Raw genomic sequence first — 22235 nt, forward strand, 5'->3', positions numbered from 1 at the left:
CTCCTTCAAGATGATTTTAAAGTTATTTGCCTGAAAAGCGAAACAAAAACTTTATACATACCACTCCAATTTTTTGCCATCTTGAACATATTTGCAGCTCTGGTATACATTTCACAAGCCTCTTCTATTTTTGTGTTTCCTCTGAGAAAAATTTAAAAATGAGGTTAAGTTTTACTGTAGCAACCATCCACATCTCCAATTCACCCTCCCTTAAATAATAAGCATTTAATGAATGCTTACTATGTGCCAGCCAAGTATTCTAGAATTTTAACAGGTGCTCAAATGGTACGCTCATATTATCCCTATTTTCCAAATCAGGAAACGGAGGCACAAAAGTAACTAACGCAAGGTCACACAACAAGAATGTCACAGAACTGAGACTCAAATACATATCTGGCTGATCTCAGAGCCTACAACCTTAACCAGAGTCCTTTTCATGCATGGAAATTGTAGTTTTGGATGAAGTGGAGAAATAAGAAGTATATTATTCAAATGGGATTAAATTTGAAGGATACATTTTTTACCCTGTTAATTTGGAAGAGTTTAGCACTATGCTTATTCAAAAACAAGCAAACAAAACAACAACAACAACAACAACAACAACAACAACAACAACAACAAGTTGAAGCCGGAGCATAAAAGAAAGTGTCATGTTGTTTGACTGCTATATTATCAGCTCTGGCAGGGAATGTTCCTTTCTCCAACATAGAAGGGGCCTCAGGGTCCAGCTGCTCACCCCATGTGTAAATGTATTTTACAACATCCTGAGAGGAAGAAACTCTATTGCTACTGGAATACATACTGTTCCGGAAAGTTCTTCAGTAGACAGCTGATTCCACTCAGGGAAAGCTCTAGCTGCTCATTTTTTCTCACATAAGGCAAAACTAATCCTCTGTAACTTGCACCAGGGTTTTCTAATTCAACCTTGTTCTTAGCTAAACTAAGGACCCTCTATAAATGATGTCTCTACCTCGTCTATCTACATTGAAAACATAAATAACCAGAGAATGAAGACAAAGCACTCTGTGTGAGTGGTTTAGGACATAAGGACTAGGAGACAGGGGAGGTCAAGGCTGACCCTTAGAGAGTGGCACAATCTAAACAAGAGTGAGCACATACGCATACGCCAGAAACTTGAACAGTCTCTGTGCTTCCACAGAAGGACACAGACAGCTCTGTGTCAATACGTGTCCCAGAGCAGTACACTAAGGCCCAAGTGTGACTCACACCTTAGGCAGTAACTACTAACTGTCTTAACCCAGTCTAGTTCTTTAACTTCTTTGGGCCTCCATTGTTGCATGTGTAAACAGTGGATAATATGATCTATAGTTGTGGGTTATTATCTTTTTTTAATTTTTAATGTTTATTTTTGAGAGAGAGAGAGAGAGAGAGAGAGAGAACAAGCATGAGTGGGGTAGGGGCAGAGAGAGGTAGGGAGACACAGAATCTGAAGCAGGCTCCAGGCTCTGAGCTGTAAGCAAAGAGCCTGATGGGGGGCTTGAACCCATGAGACGTGAGATCATGACCTGAGCCGAAGTTGGACGCTTAAACAACTGAGCCACCCGGACGCTATAATACTTGTGGGTTATTATAAAGATCAAAAGAAAAAATCCATGTATAGTTGCCCTTGCAGGGTCTGACCCAGAGTAGGTACTCAATCAGGATGATTATTGTAACTAGATTGATGTACTGAAGGCATAAAAACTTTTGGGAATATTTGTACAAATAAGGGATCTGTCTTGATAAGGGACTTGTATCTGAAATATGTAAACAACACAACTCAAAAATAAAAAAGACTAGTAACTCAATTAAAAAATAGGTGAAGAATCTATTAGACATTTCTTCAAAGACGACACACAAATAACCAATAAGCACACGAAAAGATGCTCAACATCATTAGCCATCAGGGAAATGCAAGTCAAAACGACAAATGAGATCCCACTTCACACCCACTAGGATGACTAGAATCAAAAGACAGATAAGAATAAATGTTAGGATGTGTAGAAACTGGACCCTCCTATACAGCTGGTACAAATATAACATGGCACAGCCACTGTTAATTTGGCAGTTTCTCGAAAGGTTAAACATAGTTACTGTATGAGACAGCAACTCTGCTCCTTGGTATACACCCAAGAGAAATAAAAACACTATGTCCACACAAAAACTTGTATACAAACATAAATGCTCACGGCAGCATTATTCGTAACTGCCAAACAGTGGAAACAACCTAAATGTCCATCTACTGAAGAAAAGATAAATAAAATGTGGTCTATACATGGAATGGATATTGGACAATAAAAAGGAATGAAGTACTGATATATCAATAAACCTTGAAAACATCATGCTAAGTGAGAGAAGCCAGTCACGCATGAGCATATTGTAGGATATCTAGGATAGGCAAATCTATAGAGACAGTAAACAGGTTGCCTACAGTGTTGGAGAAAAAGGAGGAGGGGCAAGGAGGATAGAGTTTTTTTTTTTTTTTTTTGTGGCGGTGATGATATTCTAAAATGTACTGTTAGGATAGTTACACAGCTATCTGGACACTTTAAACGGGTGAATCACATGGTATGTGAATTATATTTAAAGTTGCACCACTCCCTTCCCCCAACAAAAAAAGGAAAAAACAAACAAACAAAAAAAACTTTGGCAGCTATGTCACACAGCAAATGACAGGATGGTGACAAGCCACACCAAAAATGTGGTGTCAGAATAAGCAAAGCTTTCCTTTAATCACACCCTCATGTTCCTTTTTCTCAACTTCAAATCTGCATATTAAAAAAAACCAATTAGCTAATTATCCTAATGGAAAATTCCTAACCTAAGTTTTCAATCTTTAGCCATAGCTCCTTGGAGTTAACAAAGACTTACCACTTTCTTGTCTTATTTTTCTAAAGCATACCAGGAATCTTGCACTGTAATTATAGTTCAATCATTCTTATTAAAGGTTTTCAAATAAAACCAGCTTAATTAAAATGTACTTTATCCTATTATTTTCAGAGACAGATTCAGCTAGGAATAATAGAACGCCTACATTATGCTAGGGTTTATGCTGGATATTTCCACATATGTTATGTCATTTTCTTTATTACAACCACCATTAAAGATGCTAACTCCATTTGACAGAAGAGAAAATTGTACCTGGAGGTCAATGGCTGGCCCAAGGTCATCCAGCTAAAGTCAGTGGTGGAGCTGACACCTGATGTCAAATTCAGTGATCATTATATAAATAATGAATGTATTTTTTTTATGAAGACTTAAGACCCTCACCTCTTCTAAAACAAAATCACAAGAAGTATACTCATTTTCAAAGCACCAGAGAAACTCACTTGTCATAAACACAACATAACTTTAAGAATTCATGAAAAATGTACTTCTGAAATCACTCCAAATGCCTACTGTGTTCTATGCATGTGAAAGTTAAATTTTATAAGTTTTAAGGACAAACATTCAGAATTCACATTCAAATAATTCAAATGATTGTTATCCTAGGCCTCTATAAATGAGGTATAAGATCCTTGAAAAGAGAAACAAGTTTCTATGAGAGGATCTACATTATGAAGTGATATAATTTAAGTACATGGCACTGAACTGACAAGAAGAAAAGCTAACTTGAGACAAACTTAACTATTTTTGGAGATTATCCTATCCTGAATTTGAAGAAGAAAATGCTTTCTCTACCATGAAAGAAAACAGTGACTAGCCTGGATAAGAACCACTACCACCACTACCATTCCCTCCACCACTATCATCTATCACCTTCACCACCTCCACCACCATCATCACTATTACCAACACCTCCACTACCATCACCACCACCATTACCAACACCTCCATCACCACCACCACCACCACCTACAGCATCATCAATCACCTTCACCACCTCCACCACCATCATCACCATTACCAACACCTCCACTACCATCACCACCACCATTACCAACACCTCCATCACCACCACCACCTACACCATCATCAATCACCTTCACCACCTCTACCTTCACCACTATCATTACCAACACCTCTACCACCACCACCACCACCTTCATCATCATCACCACCACCACCACTTCTACCACCACCACCATCACCTCCATCCTCTCCACCGTGCAGCCCCAGCTGATCCCACCACCCCTCAATTCTACGAGCAAGGCTGACTCCCTCCTCTTCTTGATTATGCTTATTCAGGAGACATTCACTGAGATCAGTAAATGTCAGAAAGGCTAAGAAAAGAATGTTCTTGCCCAAGAGGAGATCAGAATGCTGAAGAAACAATATTTAACTTCAGGGCTGGAAAAGATCTGAGAGTACTCATCCCACCTTCCATGTTCCACTGAAGAGATGTGGTCAGAGCCATGACATGTCCCACTGGTGAACTGCAGAGCAGCAATCCCATCCTGTCTGTTCCCATTCAGATGCTGGGGAGGTGGGAGGAGAGGGAGAAGAAGCCAGACTGGGAAATTACATTCCATTATTTCAAAGAGCTCCAATAATATCTACATGCAGACAAATCACTGATCTTTTAAAAACCAATTAATCCTCGAATAATCTAAAGTCTTGATTTTTCCTCATCCTGAGTAAGAACTATTTCAGAGCACTACAAAACACTGGCAACTATAATACATCCTCTTCTAAGACTGTGGGTGGGAAGAGGGGGACGTTAAAGTAGAATCATGAGGACTAATGGCACACACATCCTGAGACCTACCCGAAAGCAAAGTAGGCAACTGCTGAGGTACAAATAAAGCTGCTTCTAAAATCACAAAATACCTGGGGCGCCTGGGTGGCGCAGTCGGTTAAGCGTCCGACTTCAGCCAGGTCACGATCTTGCGGTCCGTGAGTTCGAGCCCCGCGTCAGGCTCTGGGCTGATGGCTCAGAGCCTGGAGCCTGTTTCCGATTCTGTGTCTCCCTCTCTCTCTGCCCCTCCCCCGTTCATGCTCTGTCTCTCTCTGTCCCAAAAATAAATAAACGTTGATAAAATCACAAAATACCTGAGTAAAAGTATCATAAAAGGTGATAACTGACAGTGCTGTGATAATGTGAAAGCAGAATTAGAGACAAAATCTAATCCTATCATCAGAGTATGCTGAAGGGATGTCAAACTACACCAAAGGACTACAAACAGGGAGAAGCCCCACAAACAGGACAGCTCCTTCACTATGAGCAACATTACTTTAGCCTATAGGCTGACTGAGGACAGACACTACCACAGGGCTTGGCACACAGGCCTCAATAATAATGCTGACTTCTCAGAGTCTGGATGGAAGAAACTATCCATAGTACAGTTTTTTGATAGTGTTCCCATATATCATTCGAAACAATAAGCAAATACAGAAAGCATCCAGAAAAGGAGAGGAAAATTAGGAATCTGTTTAAAATATCTCTACCATTAATAGAAACACTGTTTCTCTACTCACAACACTTCTGACATCAAACCTGCAGCATTTTCCACACCAAGCAATTTTCTAGTTCTCTGCAGCCACCAGCTGGGTGTCCTACAATTCAATTCAATTGTGACACTACCCGGTCAGTGCAGACCCCACAGGTTAAGGGCCTAGTCCCACAAGACTGCCCCCACTTCAGACACCAATCTCAAGCAGTGAGTCCTCAAAGTACTCATATCTCTAACTTGGCTACAAATCAGGGGTTCCCACAACCCCCTCTTCAATCTGATTAATTTGGTAGAACTCACAGAACGCAGGGAAACTATTTATGATCACAAATGATGTAACTCAGAAGCAGCTAAACGGAAGAGATGTATCCAGGGAGGTATATAGGCAGGGAGTGCAAGGGGCATCCACACCAGCTCCAGGGGCGCCACATGCTCACCACCTCCACGTGCTCACCACCTCAGAAGTTTTCCAAACCCATCATTTAGAGTTCTGTTAAGGTTCCATACACAGGCATGACTGATCACTGGCCACTGGTGATTAACTCAGTCCCCAACCCCTCTCCCCTCCTGGGAGGCTTAGGGGTGAGGCCGAAAGTTCCAACCCTCTAACCATATGGTTGGCTCCTCTGACAACCAGCCCCCATCCTGAAGCCAACTGGGAACCCACCAACCGTCACCTCATTAGCATACACTATAGTGTGGCTGAAAGGGGCTTATTATCATACAGGAAATGCTTCTCTCACCCTCACCACTCAGGATCCCACAAGGGCTTTACTGTGTCAGGAACCAGGGATGAAGAACAAATATATACTTCCTATTATATCACAACATCACAGCCACATAGAACTATTTATTCTATTTTTACCTTCCATAAGCAACTTATTTTCATCTGCACTTCATTTCTATAATCTCTAGATTCTAAAAACTTGTTTTCCTAGATAAACATAACCCTTTCAAAATTAATTAACTGCTAAGTTTAATATATTTCTAAACAGTCCAACTTCTTTCATGCGATGCAGAGAGTAGAGGTCTGCAGCAGGGAGAAGCTCTTCATCAAGCTACCTTGAACTCTTATACCAAAAATGTCTATAAAACCATTAGATCAAGGTCATTTGTTTTTTCACAAACAGTAATAGGAGGAATAGTGACAAGGACACAGTTTTGGACAAAGTCAGACTATAGGAACACTGTCATTTATTAGATAGATCCTGCCAGCACAGAGCAGGCAGCCCCTCCAGGGCCTCAGAGAAATTCCACCAGAGCAGCCAGCAGAAGCTGGGCATGAGGACCACATCATCAACACTGATGCAGCCTCAGTGCCCTGTCTTGGCCTCTGGATTCCATTTTCTGAGAACTTTTCACTTTAAAAATAATCATAGATTCTTAGACACAGAAAACAATCTGAGACATTTAAGGAATGTCTGACAAAAGTGTCATTTCCTGAAATGAAGTTTGTGAGAACATGTAGAGCAAAGAAAGTTGGTTTTGATTTTGGTAACAGTCCCAGTGCCTGGACTTGGTATGGAGAGTCACCTTTCTTACAGAGGAGAGAATGTATATTTGGACCTATTAATAAAACAAATCAAGATACTTAAATATACAAGAAAACGAACAACAGTAATTATTGGATAAACTCAGAAATGACATGCACAACATGACTTGCCATGAGAAGTTTTTACATTTAATCTCAATCTTTATAAAAATTCAATCTTCAAACTGAATCTCAATCTGGAAGAAACACTGATGAGACCTGTAAATTCTACAGAATCGTGGTTAGTGACTAAATACCAACTTGTCCTAACATCCTCCAAACCCAGACACATCAACAAGGAGCAGATACAACCACCTGTAATCCGTGCCAACAGCAAAATTAGGAGAGAGAATTCAACAAGATGAAGAAATAATAGACTGGAGAAATAAAAACCCCCAACTAGCAGAGCCAGTGACACTGCTCCTGCTGGACGACAGGAGGAAATGCATGGACATGAGGGGATGAGGCAGGGTCCAGCAGCAAGGAAGGGCTGCACAAGAGTGAGGGAACATGGAAGCCAGGTGGAGACCTAGAGGGCTGAAGCACTGGGCCTGGGGAACTAGAGGGGAACTTGGCTAGAGGTGGCCCTGCTTCTGGGGGAGGCAGGGGCAGATCTATGGAAGCTTAGTCGTGAAGGGAAAGACAGCAAGTGGTGGAAGATAAGAGTCTTAGAAAACAAAGGGGTGTCACAGCACTGGGAGTCACACCAAGCCCCTACTCACCCCTCCCTTATACTTGTCATCAAAAAAAGTCCTTAATGGTATCAACAGAAGAGAGCGTTCAAATTAAGAAACCCGTGAAACCACCCAAATCCCTCATCTTTCATCACAGAAACACATTTTGTTATGAGACCAAGAAACTCCAACACTAAACAAAAAAGGTAAGCAGCATCCATACAAAGCTACAATGTTCCAAGTATAAAAACTCTGCAGCTGACAAAAATGTTCCCCCCAAACTACCCCAAGGCAAACAATCCCATATAACTTAAATATTATTAAACAATCATTTATAGGTATGAAACTATACCACAGTTCAGAAACTCAAAACTCAGAATGCAAGAGCATTCAGGGGAACAGAATATGCCACCTCAAAATAAACTACTTTGGCATAAGGAAAATGAGAATGGAGGAAAATGAGAATAGCAGATACAGAAAGACACTTTCTCAGAGCTTCCCCTATTTGACTAAATGCAGAATCTTCTAAGAAATGGGGACTGCCATAAATCCCCTCTCCTGGAAAAGTTTTATGGTTGTGAAGCAGATGGAAAGTTGATACGGAGATGGGCTTGCACAAACAAACCTCACTCCTTTGTTCCCCAGTCTGCTGCTTCTTGGAAGCCTAAAACCTTTTGTCCTAACACTTCTCTACAAATGCACTGTTCTTTAAGATGCTATAAGCCCAAGTTCCAATCACCCCTTTGAGTTACCCATCACTGTACATGTTCAATACACTATTTATTCTTGTTAGTCTATATTCTGTCTAATTTGTAGAGCCCCAGCTGGAGAACCCAGGGGAGTAGAGAAAAAAGGTGAAGTTCTTCCTTCCTTACATGCACAAAAAAATAAGACTATGAACTCGTTTCAAATTCTAGAAATTCTAGAAGGAAAGAAAGAAAAAGACCAAATCATCTCAGAAATAAAATCTTGGCTAGAACACACCTACAGGGAGAACAGATTCTACTGACACTGAGGAGAAAAATAAAAACACCCACGAGAATGGAAATGAAACAAGGGAGGGAAAAGGATCTAAGAAAAAGTGATAGAGAGGATAAGCAAAGAGCCAATATCCATGTAACTGGAGTCCCTGAAAAGGGAAGTAAAATATATCAAAACATTGAAACAATACTTAAAACTACACTTTCAGAAAATTTTATGGAAACAAAAGAAGAACTGAATCAAAATACCAAAAGGGCCTACCACGTACTGGGAAAACGGACTCAGAATGGTCTACTGTAAAACACATATAATAAAACTATTATATTTTATAAAGAAAAGCTCCAGGCTTCCAGGCAAAGTCACTTACAAAATTAAGAAAATCAGGTTAACTTCAACCAGATGTCAACAGCAACATACAAAGCAAGACAACATACAAAGCAAAACAATAGGGAACATTTCTGAATAAGCTCAAGGGAAAAACAGTGTGAGCCAAATATTACACAACCAGCCAAGCCAACCATTAAATACCAGCAATAGAAGCAAGAACTTAAGGAATATCGCACTGGCTTCCATCTATGAGATAACTAGGGAACATAAGTAAAAATGCTGATGGTGGTGCCACGGAATATGTTTTATTATAGATCTAAGACAAAAAACAAACAAAAAGAGACAGAATCTGTTCCCAAAACAGATCTTCCCAACATCTGTTCCCCAAAAGTACAAATAACTGAACCCTGTCCTCCCATACACATATCACTGGACAAAGGGGAAAATTTAGAACAGGCTCAGTGATTGGCACATAGGTAATGGGTGTCTTTCACAGCAAACAAATTCTAGATGCCTACTGGAGCTAAGGGTACTAAAAAAGGTTACCAGTAGAACAAAAATACAAAATTTCCTAAATAAAAAGCAAAGAAAAGAGATCACACGAAGACTGCAAATAAAACATTACACATAATAAATAGAACAAAGCAGGATGACAGAATTAAAAACCAATCATATACCAGTCATACCAATAATATAAATGGACTGAAGATATTTAGATTTTCTCAGAAAACAAAAGCCAATACAATATTGTGTGCTCAGTACAAGAAATACAACTAAAATAAAGCTATTCTGAAAGGTTTAAGAATAAAGACATGGTCAAAAGGATACCACATACATCAACCAACTTTGATTTGATTTGTTCCAACAACAAATAACCGCCCAATCTCCAAAAGCTTCTTTCTCACTCACTTTACCTGTTATTGCAGGCTGATGGTGCTGGTTCTTTCTCCATGTGTCATGTCTCTCTATTCTGAATGCAGCCCTCTCTCTAGTGTACTCTTATGACAGAGAAAAACCACAGCAGGAGCAAGGGATAGCCCCTGCAGCTTCCACTTGGGTAGAGTGCGCACCCCCTTGCACTTGCTCCCCCAGTCAAAGTCAGCCAAGGGCCAGGATAGACTCAATGGGGAGGGGAAGTGCACTTTGCCCAGAGCCCAGCAGCACAGGTCACACGGCAGCAGGCAGAATGTACAATCCTCTTACATAATACAGTCCTAAAAGCAGGCAAACGCAAATAAGAAAGCAAGGACTGCTACTCCAGTATCAAACAAGGCAGAATTTGAGCTCAAAAACATCAAAAGAAAGAAAGAAATTCACTTCTTAATGCTAAAGATACAATTCATAATGAAATTATAGTAGTTGTGAACATCTATATACCAAAACATAGTAGACACCTTTATAAAGCAGAAACTACAAGACAAGAGATGCAAGAAGACAGAAACACACTTATAAGAGGAGACATGACTATACCCATTAGTCCAAAGCAAGTCAAGGGGACAAAAAATAAACACAAATGTGAAAGGCCTTGACAACATAATCAATGCCTACATTTTCAGGATCTCTATCAAGTCATACACTCTGAGGAGAACATCCACCTTCTTTGCAAGTGTGCACGGGCCATTCATAAACACCAATCATATATCAGGTGGGGAAGAAAACCTCAGTAAGTTCTCTGATTATAATGAAATAAAACCAGAAATAAAAAATCAGGCTGCCTGGGTGGCTCAGTCAGTTGAGTGTCTAACTTCGGCTCAGGTCATGATTTCATGGTTCCTCAGTTCGAGCCCCACATTGGGCTAGCTGCTGTCAGTGTAGAGCTTGCTTCGGATCCTCTGTTCCCCTTTTTCTCTGCCCCTCCCCAGTTTGTGCTCTCTCTCTCAAAAATAAATAAACATTAAAAAAATAAAAAAATAAAAATCACATACAAGAAAAAAGCACCTTCATCTGGAACACAACCTGCAAACAACTCTTGGGTCAAAGGGGAAACGAATTACAATAAAAAACACTATATACCAGGATCTGGGGGATACAATTAAAACATTAACACAATTTTAAAGGAAAATTCATACATCAATATTTGGATCCACATAACTAAAATAATGGAAATACTGAAATATTCCATCCTCCATTTTCCCCAAAGGAGCCAGAGGGCAAAAGAAAAGAGAGCAACAGAGGTAAATAAAGCAGAAAACAGGAAACTAATAATACCTCTGAGTCAAAATATTAGCTGTTAGGAGAAAAAGGATCAAAAGAATCAAGAGAGAAGGGGAAACACACAAACACAAAAGTGACAGAGGAAAACAACTACTGAAATAAAGAACATTCAAAAAAGTCCGGATTTCACTAGAAAAGGGTTCCAAGACCAGAGCACCGGGTGAAAGGAAAATGTCTATATTCTCATGAAGCACTTGTCACATCAATACTTCAACTTGATGGACCATCCACAAATGAATTGCAAAGACAATAATTCAAAAGAAAATATTTAAAAACAGAATCTAATAGCACATTAAAAAATAACACATTATAATCCATAGGAATTCAAGGAACGCCCCAATAGTTCAATATGAGGCTATCCAATCATTAACATATTAGTAACTAAGGAGAAAAATCATGTTTGTCTCCACACATATTAAAGAGACATTCAAAATATAACTCTTCTTGGGTGCTGGGTCCCCTTCTGCCTCTTCTAAACAAACACACCTCACAGGGCTCATGAGAATGAGAGAATATACGGTGAGCACTGCAAAAACTGCAAAAATGCAAACAGAATAAGGCCAATCTAGAAAGAGTTTGCCATTTGATACATAAACTGTAACTTGGCACTAATATTAGAAAACCAAATGTTCATAAATTAACAGTAATATAGCTCCATGCAGCTTAATAAGCATTCTAATACCTCAGTCAATCCTTACAATTCCGAAAAGCAGATTCTTTCCCTTTGCCCATTTGAAAGCTGAGAAAAACAAACTCCAAGAATGATTTACTGGGCTAGGGGTCACCACACTAATAGAGAGAGACTGAACCTAGGTTTGGTCTTCCTATATGTAATAATATAGGATACATTATTATAGCTTGTATATATGTTATAATTACCCAATATGTAGGTCTGTTTTTTATATTCTAACATAATAAATTTATAAGAAATGTACATATATATTTCATATACTATACTACTTGTCTCTAAGTAAATCAGAGCTTAATGATTTTTCTTTTTTTAACGTTCAATCTGCACTTGAGTATCTATTGTAACTGAGGGGGTCCTAAATGCTTTACAAATGCTATCATATGTCCTCACCATATTTTGGCAAAACTTAAACACAATCTCTGTAGAAATAAAGCTGAGTGAAGAATACTGAAAATTTATGGCCTACAATGTTTAAGAAATATTCCCAATTTTCAAAAACAGCTAGGAAATTATAGACTCATAATTGTTTCAAGATAACCCAGTAGGATCTTTCATTAAATTTACTTTGACACTGCCAAATTTATGGCTCTTTACAAGCTTTATGACCGGGCAGCATTCAAAAGCAGGAGAAGGCAGTATTAACCATGCAGAACATCTTCTGACTGTCATTCTTAAGCAGCCATTCCCTTTCATGTGTACTGTGCTGGCTAGCCCCCACCTGGCCTCCTACAAACAAGATGGAGAAGACAGCAAGAGATGCCTTAGCAACTCCAAACTTTACTTTACTGTCATACTCAGGCCAGTTTAAGATCTCACTTGCAGCTCTTTAAGATTTTACATTTGAATTTGAAATTAACTACAAAATTTAATAGCTCACTCCTGGGAACAAACAAATTGAAAACACTACTCTTTTGGTGGTAGTTTTGCTATACTGTGCTAAGCCCTTCAGAAAGAGTAAGTTTTAATTCAATTCCACAACTACAAAAACACACTACTGTCTAAATGGCAGTCAAGAAGAAAAGGAGAACACCAATAAGGGGTATTTTGTGATGGTTACACCCCTTAGTGGCTTAGGAACATCTTGCAGACTAGCATGGGACTTGTGCCTTGTACACAGAATACATGACTGATCTTTTCTCGGGAATATACAATGTATATTTTCATGAAATCTTACTGAAAGCAACAAAAAAGGAAGAGCCATAGTATAGTAGTGACAATACAGTATTGCCACAAAACGAGTGTGGGTGCTGGATAAACATGGAGTGAAGGAGATGAGCTCCTAATACATTTTAATCTGCAGTTAGGATAATGAGAATGAGTCCATGTAAAATATGCTGCAATAGGCTGAGCACCTTCTAATTCTAATGGCTGCCATGTCATCAAAACAGCATCATCTGTCGCCTTTAAAAGCACGAACCGGTCGGCTCTTAAATATATGGCTCAAATGATACTGATACTGATGATACATCGGTATGTGAGTTTTGTTAATTCAGGAGTCTGACATGGAGGTGGACTACACTGTGGTTTCAAGAAAGAATAACAAGTAGATGGGAAAATTCTGTATCAAAAGAAGGGTGACAGGGTAGACTACCAGGTAACCCAGTCTAGAAGGATGAGGACAGGTACAGATGATGCCAGACATAATAGAAGATTCTAAACATCTAAAATTGATACAGGGGCGCCTGGGTGGCGCAGTCGGTTAAGCGTCCGACTTCAGCCAGGTCACGATCTCGCGGTCCGTGAGTTCGAGCCCCGCGTCGGGCTCTGGGCTGATGGCTCAGAGCCTGGAGCCTGTTTCCGATTCTGTGTTTCCCTCTCTCTCTGCCCCTCCCCCGTTCATGCTGTGTCTCTCTCTGTCCCAAAAATAAATAAACGTTGAAAAAAAAATTAAAAAAAAAATAAAATTGATACAGAATCGGTCTTCCCACAGTAACTGACAGAGAAACTAGGGCTGGTTTTTAGCTTCAAGTAATTATATACTATTAAAACTCAGAGAACTGAGCACTCTTCTTCCCCAAGATTTCCTGGAACCAAGTATCACTGAAAATAACACAATTACTCCCCATAGGATAAATAACACATAGTACAAAGCCCTTTCAAATCTTTCATTAAAGGACCAAAGATCCAGTCCTAAAGGTCTTTGGCTCTGAAATCCTGTCAAAGTCACTTAATCTGTCTGGCCCTCTACTTCATTGGTAAATATCAGATGACAATTTTGGCAAGTATGCTAATTAATATCCTAGTCACCTTCTCCAATGGTTCTAAATGTTTTACATGCATAAACTCACTGAACCCTCACTATTAGATGTACTATTATTACCCCTTTTTACAGCAGACGAAACTGGGGCACGGAGAGGCTAAGTAACTTGCCCCCCATCCAAAAGCCTGCCATATCCAGGCCAGACCTGGGACGCAATGACTTTTATGCAGTTTAAAGACAACAGTCTTCCTATAAGGCCTGTCAATGAAATAGGTGATCAACAATCAAGGAGAGAAAAGATGTTTGTTTACAAACAAAAGCCTTTTCAAAATCCTTTTAGGATTATTGGCTCAAGACTTGGCCTAGCTTCATCAAAACAATAACGCAACACCACTTCACAAAAAGGAGGGTTCCCTTGAGACAAGTATCAAGTGCTGTAATGTTCTCCTCTGCCAATTATAGATTCTCTTCCAGGGAAACACATCCTGACTTGAATATGCTGTGACATTAAGATCACCTCCAGGCAGGAGGTGCTAGGACATTAAATTCTATTCAAATATATTTTAAATGCTTTGTGAATCACAGAAAGGCGCTATTGTTTGGTGTTAGCATCAAGCATGAGAGAATGCTCCTTATAAATCATAACTTTTAAAGGGGAACAAAGTTACAATTCACTGCTATGTTCCAAACTACACATCACAGGAGAATTTAGAAACCAGCTAGGATAAATGCCCTTCCCAAGGTTCTTGAAGTTAGGAACCTTTACTTTTACGCATCTTTGCTTCCTGTACTACTGTGCACTGCATGAAAGCTGCATCTAAGCATTTCCTGGAGATGTATCCACAATGGTAAAGTATTATATTATAATCAAGAGAATGAAGATGGCAAAACAAGCAGATTCCAAACTGAATTTAGTACATAAAATAAAACTGTTGAATAATGTAACAATTAAGTATTGGTCCTTCTCAAAAATAAAAATATGTTCTTGCTGTCGGCAAAGGATCTTCACTTTCAAAAAGAAAAACACCACCACCACCACCACCACCACCACCACCACCACCACCAGGAAATTTCAGCCTCTCTAATCCTAAACAGCTGAATCATTCACATATTCAACCACCCAGAACGGTCAGTACAGGCTCTGCTTTTTGGGAAGTCCGAATTTAAAACCTTACCCCAGGAGAACAGAAAATTACAGAAAATTAACGGGATTCCCAAAAGACGCCTACTTAGGAGCTGCGTTTATCCTTAATCAAACAGGAGGCCCTGGCAAACCCATCAATCTCTGGTGAAGTAAAAATACTATACTGAGAAAACGTATTCCTTCTCCAACGAACGTTTATTAAATGCCTACTTGGCGCAAGGCAAAGGAGCACCCCATCTCTGGAACCGGGGCGCCGCGCCAGTCTGCTCTTGCTCGGGGCCCACCGCCCAGCCAGATGCCCCCAGATGCGCGGGCCAGGCGCCGGGGCAGGGGTCCCCGGACCGCCCCTCCGGCTCCTCCTGGGGTCGTCTCTGGCCAACACAAGTCTCTGAGAGATGCGGGTTCAGCCGTGGGGAAGAGAACAAACCTGTCCTGCCGCGGCGGTGACGGCCCTCCTCCAAAAGAGGCCACGGGACCCCCGCAACAACGCAGGGACAGCGCCGGGCCGGAGGGGGCGTGGAGGGGTGGGGGGGCCCTCTGGGGACCCCAGGGGATATCTGGAGGGTGCGCTGCGGCTGACGGACCGCGAGAGACTGTAGAGGTTCTGGGGAGCGTGTGAGGGAGAGGTCTGGGGGCTTTAGGGGATGGGGGACACGCAGGGGTGCTGAGATCCCCTGGGGCGTTCTTGGGAGAGGGGTCCCTGGGAGGCTCTAAGACTTAGGAGCTCTCTGGAGGATGTATGGGAAATGAGGGCCGCTGGGCGTTCCAGAGGTGGAGGGGGGATTCAACAGGGCGCGCATGGGGGTCGGGCAGCTAGGGAGAGGGCCTGGGAAGGAAACCCCTTCAGGGCACGCGCGGTCTAGCGCTCACCCAAACAGCCCTCGGAGGAAGGAGTGGGAGGCCTTGACTCTCTTCTCCGCCTCCGCCATCAGCTGCACCGCCTCACGCTCCTTCCCCGCGCTGTCCATGTCGCCTGCTATCGCCGCCACAACCGCCTAACCTGGCTCGGATGCGCCTTCCGCGCCTTCACCCTCCTCTCGCAGCAGCGGATCGCGCAGGCATGGCGCGCAAGGCCTATCGGGACTTGTAGTCCAAGGCTGGTCACTGGCGGCGGAGATGCGCGAGGCCTCAACTACAATTCCCAGAAGGCCTCTGAGCCGGGCCGGGTGGAGATCTGAGCTAGCGGACTAGCGGCGCCCGGGATTTCGAGATGGGGGGCGTGACTCTCTGTATGGGTCTTAGTCCAAGGTGAACTTTAATCTTTCAAGTATACGGGGAAATGGAAAATGCCCCGTGGCTTTCCAGTAAGGATAACCTCAAACATGCAGCCTCACGTTGGTTCAGGAATCCCTGCTCACCACGACTGATAACCTGGCAATGGGATGGTTGAGCAAACGGAGGATAACAGATTGGAACGTTCAACCTACGCGCAAATTTTGCAAAAGGGAATGTAACGCAGCCACCAAAAGCAATTTCATTAACCATGTGATGCCTATCCACCCACCCACCCGCCAGCAACAGCTGGCAGAGAGAGCCATTTTTATCTCCAGAGCAAGGCGTTTAAGAATGTAATCATTTTCCCCAATATAAATTCAGAATTATTTTTCAGTCTCCCCATATTTCAGCCTTATGTTGGCCCTCTCCTCCTTGGTTATAAATGAGTTGCATTTATGCTATATATGTGTAATCCACTCTTTTAATTGACTGAATTATTTTCTATGGATGGGAGGCTTTGAACTTTCGTATCCTCTACGTGGTGCTGGCCATAGGGGGTGAGTCTTCTGGAGCACAATTCTGCCTGCCAGGAAGACTATCCATAGATAGATGCTATCGTGTGCCAACAATTTCCAGGCCTGTCCGGGAGGGAGGTGTTTTTTTGTTTGTTTGTTTGTTTTGTTTTGTTTTGTTTTTTTTGCTTTTGTTTTTGTTTTTTTAAATACAAAGTCTAGACCATTTATTTGGCAATGCTAAAGCAGAGGTGGTGAAGCAAATATGAAAATCACTGCCAAATGAGAACTTGTGACAACATTAAACTATTAATAAATACACTGTGGGCACTGGAACACAATATGTATCTAAGAAAATGAAGTCTATCTTTAGAGAGCAAGACAACAAGGGTGAAACTCCTTGAAAGGTAACTAAAGCATAGATCGCAGAGTTCATACATTGAAGGTGCTCTAGAATCACTCTATCAGATCTTCAAGCAGGGTTTACTTACTATTACTACATGCAATACTCTAACTTCGAAATCCCAATTTGTGTGCTTTTGAAGCAGTATTGGAGAAGAAGGAGGCAGGAAATTAGAGGTGGCAGTAAATGCAGGAGTAATGAGAAAAACTGCAAAACTGGAAATAAGCACTTGCAAAGCAGAGCAGTCCACAGGGATTTTCACAGAGTGAGGCCAACTCAAAAGCTCTTAAGTGCGGCATCATTATGTTGAATAAAGCAGCTCCCAAAGCTGGCCCAATGCAGAAACTCCAAAGGATGTTCAAGAAATACTGATTCCTAAGCCACTGGCTTTTTCTGTTAGGATCTCCTGAAGTTGAGATCTAGGAAATGTACATTTTAAAAGGAACTCTCTGCTGCTATTGTCAAGCACACAGTTCTAGATTTTCAAATCTGTGGTCAGCTCAAAAGGAGATGGAATGGACTGCCTCCTCCAAACCAGAACATGCAGTTAAGAGTGGCAGGGCACATAGTGACATTTTTTATGTTTGGGTATTTCCTTCATTCTCTTCTTTCTGTCAGGCACATCCTTCCCCAGTCCACACCCAAGTGGCATAAAAACTTCAAGCTGTAATTGTTGTGTAGAGCACATGTTTCTTCTCCCAGAGGCTGGATTAGGGGATGTGGCAGGGCAGAGAGGCAAACCTCACAGAGTGAGGATGGCTGAGAGACAGATAAGGAATCCACCAAGCAGGAGAGAAATGGAGACCTGCTCTCATGTGGGCCAGGGAGGGCGTGAGGCCCTCAAGTAGGAGCCGTCCTAGAGTAGGTCCAAAAGACCTACACCTGTGCTGACCAGGATGATGGCCACTCACCACAAGTGGCCATTTAAATGTAAATCAAATAATATGAAATCAAATGTAAAATTTCATTCATCAGTCACACTAGCCACATTTCAACTGCTCAATGGCCACATGTAGCTAGTCAGCTACCATATTGGACTACACAGATACAGAACATTTCTATTTAAAGCATAACCTAGTGGACAACGCTGACTTAGATATACTTTGCCTTTCAGCAACTCTGGGCATTCAGAAGAAAAGATTTCAGACAGTTTCTGAGAAGATGGAGCAGGAAAGGAGAAGCTTGCACCCTGAACCAGGCAGAACCAAGCAGGATCTGTAGGTCTTCCCCTGTGATCAGGGTAGACACACAGACATTTAGACTGAATGAACACACAGGAGGTTAAATTGGAATGTCAAGTATCCCTCTATTCACCCTAGAGGTGGTCTGCAAAGGCAAGGCTGAAGCCATCTGCGAATAGCCAGCTCTAAGAGAGGCAGAGTCAGAAAATTATCTATGTGAAAAATAAGATGTGGCCATCTGCATGTGTTCACAGTAGGGGGTGCAGCATGGCTAGAGTCCTGTGTGGAGACTAGCACCAAGGGAAGGTGCAGAAGGCACAAATGCATTGTACTTCCAGGATTGCTTGGGCTGGTGTCTTCAGTGACCAGTGCAGGTGTCCAGTGCCCTGGGTGAGTATCTCCCTAGAGCTGAGTGTAGCTGGCTCCTGCTACTACTGCCCTACCCGCAGCTGAACAGCGGGTACCAGTTACTAAGTGGTACCAGTTCATTTAGTGTCACCCACCTCCCTTCCCTCTGATTCTAAAGTCTGTAGGAAACTTCTGGCCATGACTAGCATTGGGTGTTCCCATGCCTGTGGGTCCCAACTGCCAGCACCTGGAGTTCTCCTAAGTGTTCTCTTTGGCCTTCCAGTCTGCTCTGCTTGAATGCTGGAGAAGTGGGGAGGATTAATTAACTACACTAATAGGGGAATTAATGCCTCTTGGCCTTCCACGAGCAGCCCTCAATCAATGAGTGTTGGAACATTGGAAGATAATTTTCTGGCGGGACATCTCTGAGCAATGTTTCACACTGGCTTGTGTAGTTTCCCAGTGGTAATGAGCCCCACTCATTACATACAGTAGTGCTCACAGGAGAAGGTTGCTAGTTCTGTACTCTTTATTGACTTTCTTCCCTTGCCTCTCCCCATACTCCTACCAGTGCTGCCTTGTGGTGTCACCTTCCAGGAAATTGCTTCCACTGGAATCCTTGTCTCAAGGTCTACTTCTGGGAGAACATAAACTAAGACAGGGAGTGTATGCAGTGACGACCAATAGGCATAGTCTGGTGCCCATGCACAGTCGTGGTGTTCATTACAAATTCATAAATCAGCATTGTCATCTGTGGATAACTGTATACTTGGGGTTCTGGTTGCCACTTCAAACTTAGTGGTATCAAACTACAATGATCATTTATTAGTATCATCACTTGTGGTTCTGGGGGCTGACTGGGCTCAGATGGGTGGCATCTGAGACCCCATCAAGTTGGGGGTCTCTCTTTCAGGTAGTAGCTGGAGCTGGGGTCACCTCAGGGCTTTCTGCTAATGCTTGCTGCCTGGGATAGGAAGACATGAAAGACCAGAGCAGCTGAGGCTCCTGGTATTTCTCTCTGAACATTTACATGGTGTTCAGGGCTCCAAAAGTGATGGGGGGAGGGGAGCCAGGCAGCTGCTGGATTACCTTTATGACTTAATCTCTGAAGTTCCAAGGCATCATTTCTGTTTCCCTAAAGCAAATAGCTCAAGATCACCCATATTCAAGGGGAGTGTCTCTAAGGATTTGCAGATGTGTTAAACCCCCCAGAGTTACATTCAAGGGAGCCAGTCCCCACCTTTTGTCACCTTGACAAAACTGTGAAGCTACAGCCCCCAGGCTGGGGAGCAGCCCCTCACCTCCAAGGGCCTTCGAATCCCTAGAGGGTCTGCCCCATCTTCAGCTGCCTCCTCCAGTGATATCTCAGCTTCACTTCTGTCTGTAACCTAAGAGTGGCTCAGAGGCATTGGAAGGGACAAGGCCAGGGCTCCTCTAGTGTTGTCCCCTTTAGAAGACAGGTAAAAAATAATTCATTCCTGAAAGCTCTTCATCCAAAAGCATCCAAGTAATTAATTAATGAAAATAAATGTTCCCTATTCATGTTGATGAGGTTGGGTTTCTGTACTTTGTGCAGCTTTGAGGATAGAATTTAATTACTCTATTTACAGTGATTCTTTTCATTTTCCTCGTGGACTCGCAAAACCTGAGAGCAATGAATGGGAAACTTCAGGGGGATAATTTGATAAGTGTTTTTTATTATATATTTTTTAAACTTTCAAACAAACAGTAGTTAGTGTATGTATGTATGTGTGTGTTTGAGACATTTCATGCTGTGTTGAAATTGCTACAAATATTCCTGAAGACAGCTTTGTTGATATTATTTACCATTTTCTTGAGAAATTATTCCGTAAAATTTAGACCAAAGAATTAGAAAAGGCAAAATTAAATATACAAAGTATCTGTTAGAGGAAACATAGAAGATAGTAAATTAAGTTCAAGTAAATACTTCTGAAAAAAACCATTATGTCATTAATTAATGTTATTCTTTTCATTAACTGATTTGAAATTCCAGAACACATTTTGAAATTAACTGGATGTTTTTTAAAGTGGCAAATGGTGCCTGGGTGGCTCAGTAGGTTACGTGTCTGACTCTTGATCTCTGTTCAGGTCATGATCTCAGGGTTTGTGAGATCCAGCCCTGAGTTGGGCTCTGTGCTGATGGCACAGAGCCTGCTTGGGATTCTCTCTTCCTCTCTGCCCCTCCCCTGCTCGTGTGCTTCTCTCTGTAAATAAATAAATAAACTTTAAAAATGGCAAATGGATATAAAACAAAGATGCCCCAACTTTTTTATATGATAAATTCTAAGACCTTTCTCCTATAGGCTCAATATGTTTCTTCCCAGAGTTATGGTTCTGAGCTGTAGGCACAATGGCTTACAGAGAAAAATGGTTTATTTCCTGGACCATCTTGATTTCCTTTCACATTATTATTTTAATTTAATTGATTTAAACTTCTTTAATTAAAATAAATTTTAGGAGAATTCTTTTCTATTCATTTCTATTCATTTTTATGTATATGTTTCCTATCAAATCTTTATTAAACCTATAAATATGCAGATATTATCACAGTGTATATTTGTATTTTGTCTGTTTAGGAAACATAAGCATTTTCAAGATCGCTACCAGTCTTTGCAATGAATTGTTGATGGATAATAGTTCTTTGCACAAATTTTATATAACCCTTTCCTATTATGACACATTGGAGGTTCATCCTATTTGCCTATTACCAAAATAGTCGGGTTTGTCCCAAAATGAAGAAGGCGTTTCCTATCAGTGGTCACACGGTCACAAGCTTATTTAGGGTGTGGTGCTAACATCTCTTCATACTCAGTCTGAAAGAACTGAGCCTTCATAAGCCCACTCTACACTGTTGTAAATACAATACAAATGCTCTGCATTTGAAAATACAGTTAATGCTCAGCATTCGTGGATTCTATATTTGCTTTTAAATTTTAATGTTTATTTATTTACTTTTGAGAGAGAGAGAGAGTAAGAGAGAGAGAGAGAGGCTGAACAGGGGAGGGGCAGAGAGAGGGAGACACAGAATCTGAAGCCCACTTCATTGCAGAGAAGACTAGCAACTCTTCTAGAGGATTAAGATCATCTTGCAACCCTGTCAGCACAGAGCCTGATGCACGCCTCAAACCCATGAACTGTGAGATCATGACCTAAGCTGAAGTCAGATGCTTAACCAACTGAGCCACCTACACGTCCCATATGGATTCTATACTTGTGAATTTGCCTATTCGCTAAAATTTATTTGTAATCCCCAAATGAATACTATGGCATTTCTACAGTAATTTATGGACATATGCAGAGCAGTGAAAAATTGGAGTGACCTGATATACATCTTTTCAGCTTAGGCTGGACAAGGCAACATTGTCTTTTTTGTGTTTGTTTGTTTGGTTTGTTTTTGTTT

The 22235-nt window shown here is 41.4% G+C and overlaps 1 protein-coding gene across 4 annotated transcripts in view; it reads right to left on the reverse strand.

Annotated features, from left to right (window-relative positions):
• Positions 1–16217, reverse strand: part of NAPB (NSF attachment protein beta) — a 41117-nt gene extending 24900 nt beyond the window's left edge. The window contains exons 1-2 of one of the 4 annotated variants that reach the window (XM_045445494.1): positions 16026–16217; positions 62–141 (exon numbers count right to left, since the gene is read on the reverse strand). In XM_045445494.1, coding sequence (XP_045301450.1) covers positions 62–141; positions 16026–16123 — 178 coding nt within the window. In that variant the 5' untranslated portion in view covers positions 16124–16217. Of the gene's footprint in view, positions 1–61; positions 142–9820; positions 10035–16025 lie in introns of those variants that run through there. The other 3 variants (XM_045445493.1, XM_045445495.1, XM_045445496.1) reach the window with 3 other exon arrangements.
• Between the last annotated feature and the right edge of the window lie 6018 nt (positions 16218–22235).

The sequence above is a fragment of the Leopardus geoffroyi genome, chromosome A3 (assembly GCF_018350155.1).
Source record: "Leopardus geoffroyi isolate Oge1 chromosome A3, O.geoffroyi_Oge1_pat1.0, whole genome shotgun sequence".
NCBI lineage: Eukaryota > Metazoa > Chordata > Mammalia > Carnivora > Felidae > Leopardus > Leopardus geoffroyi.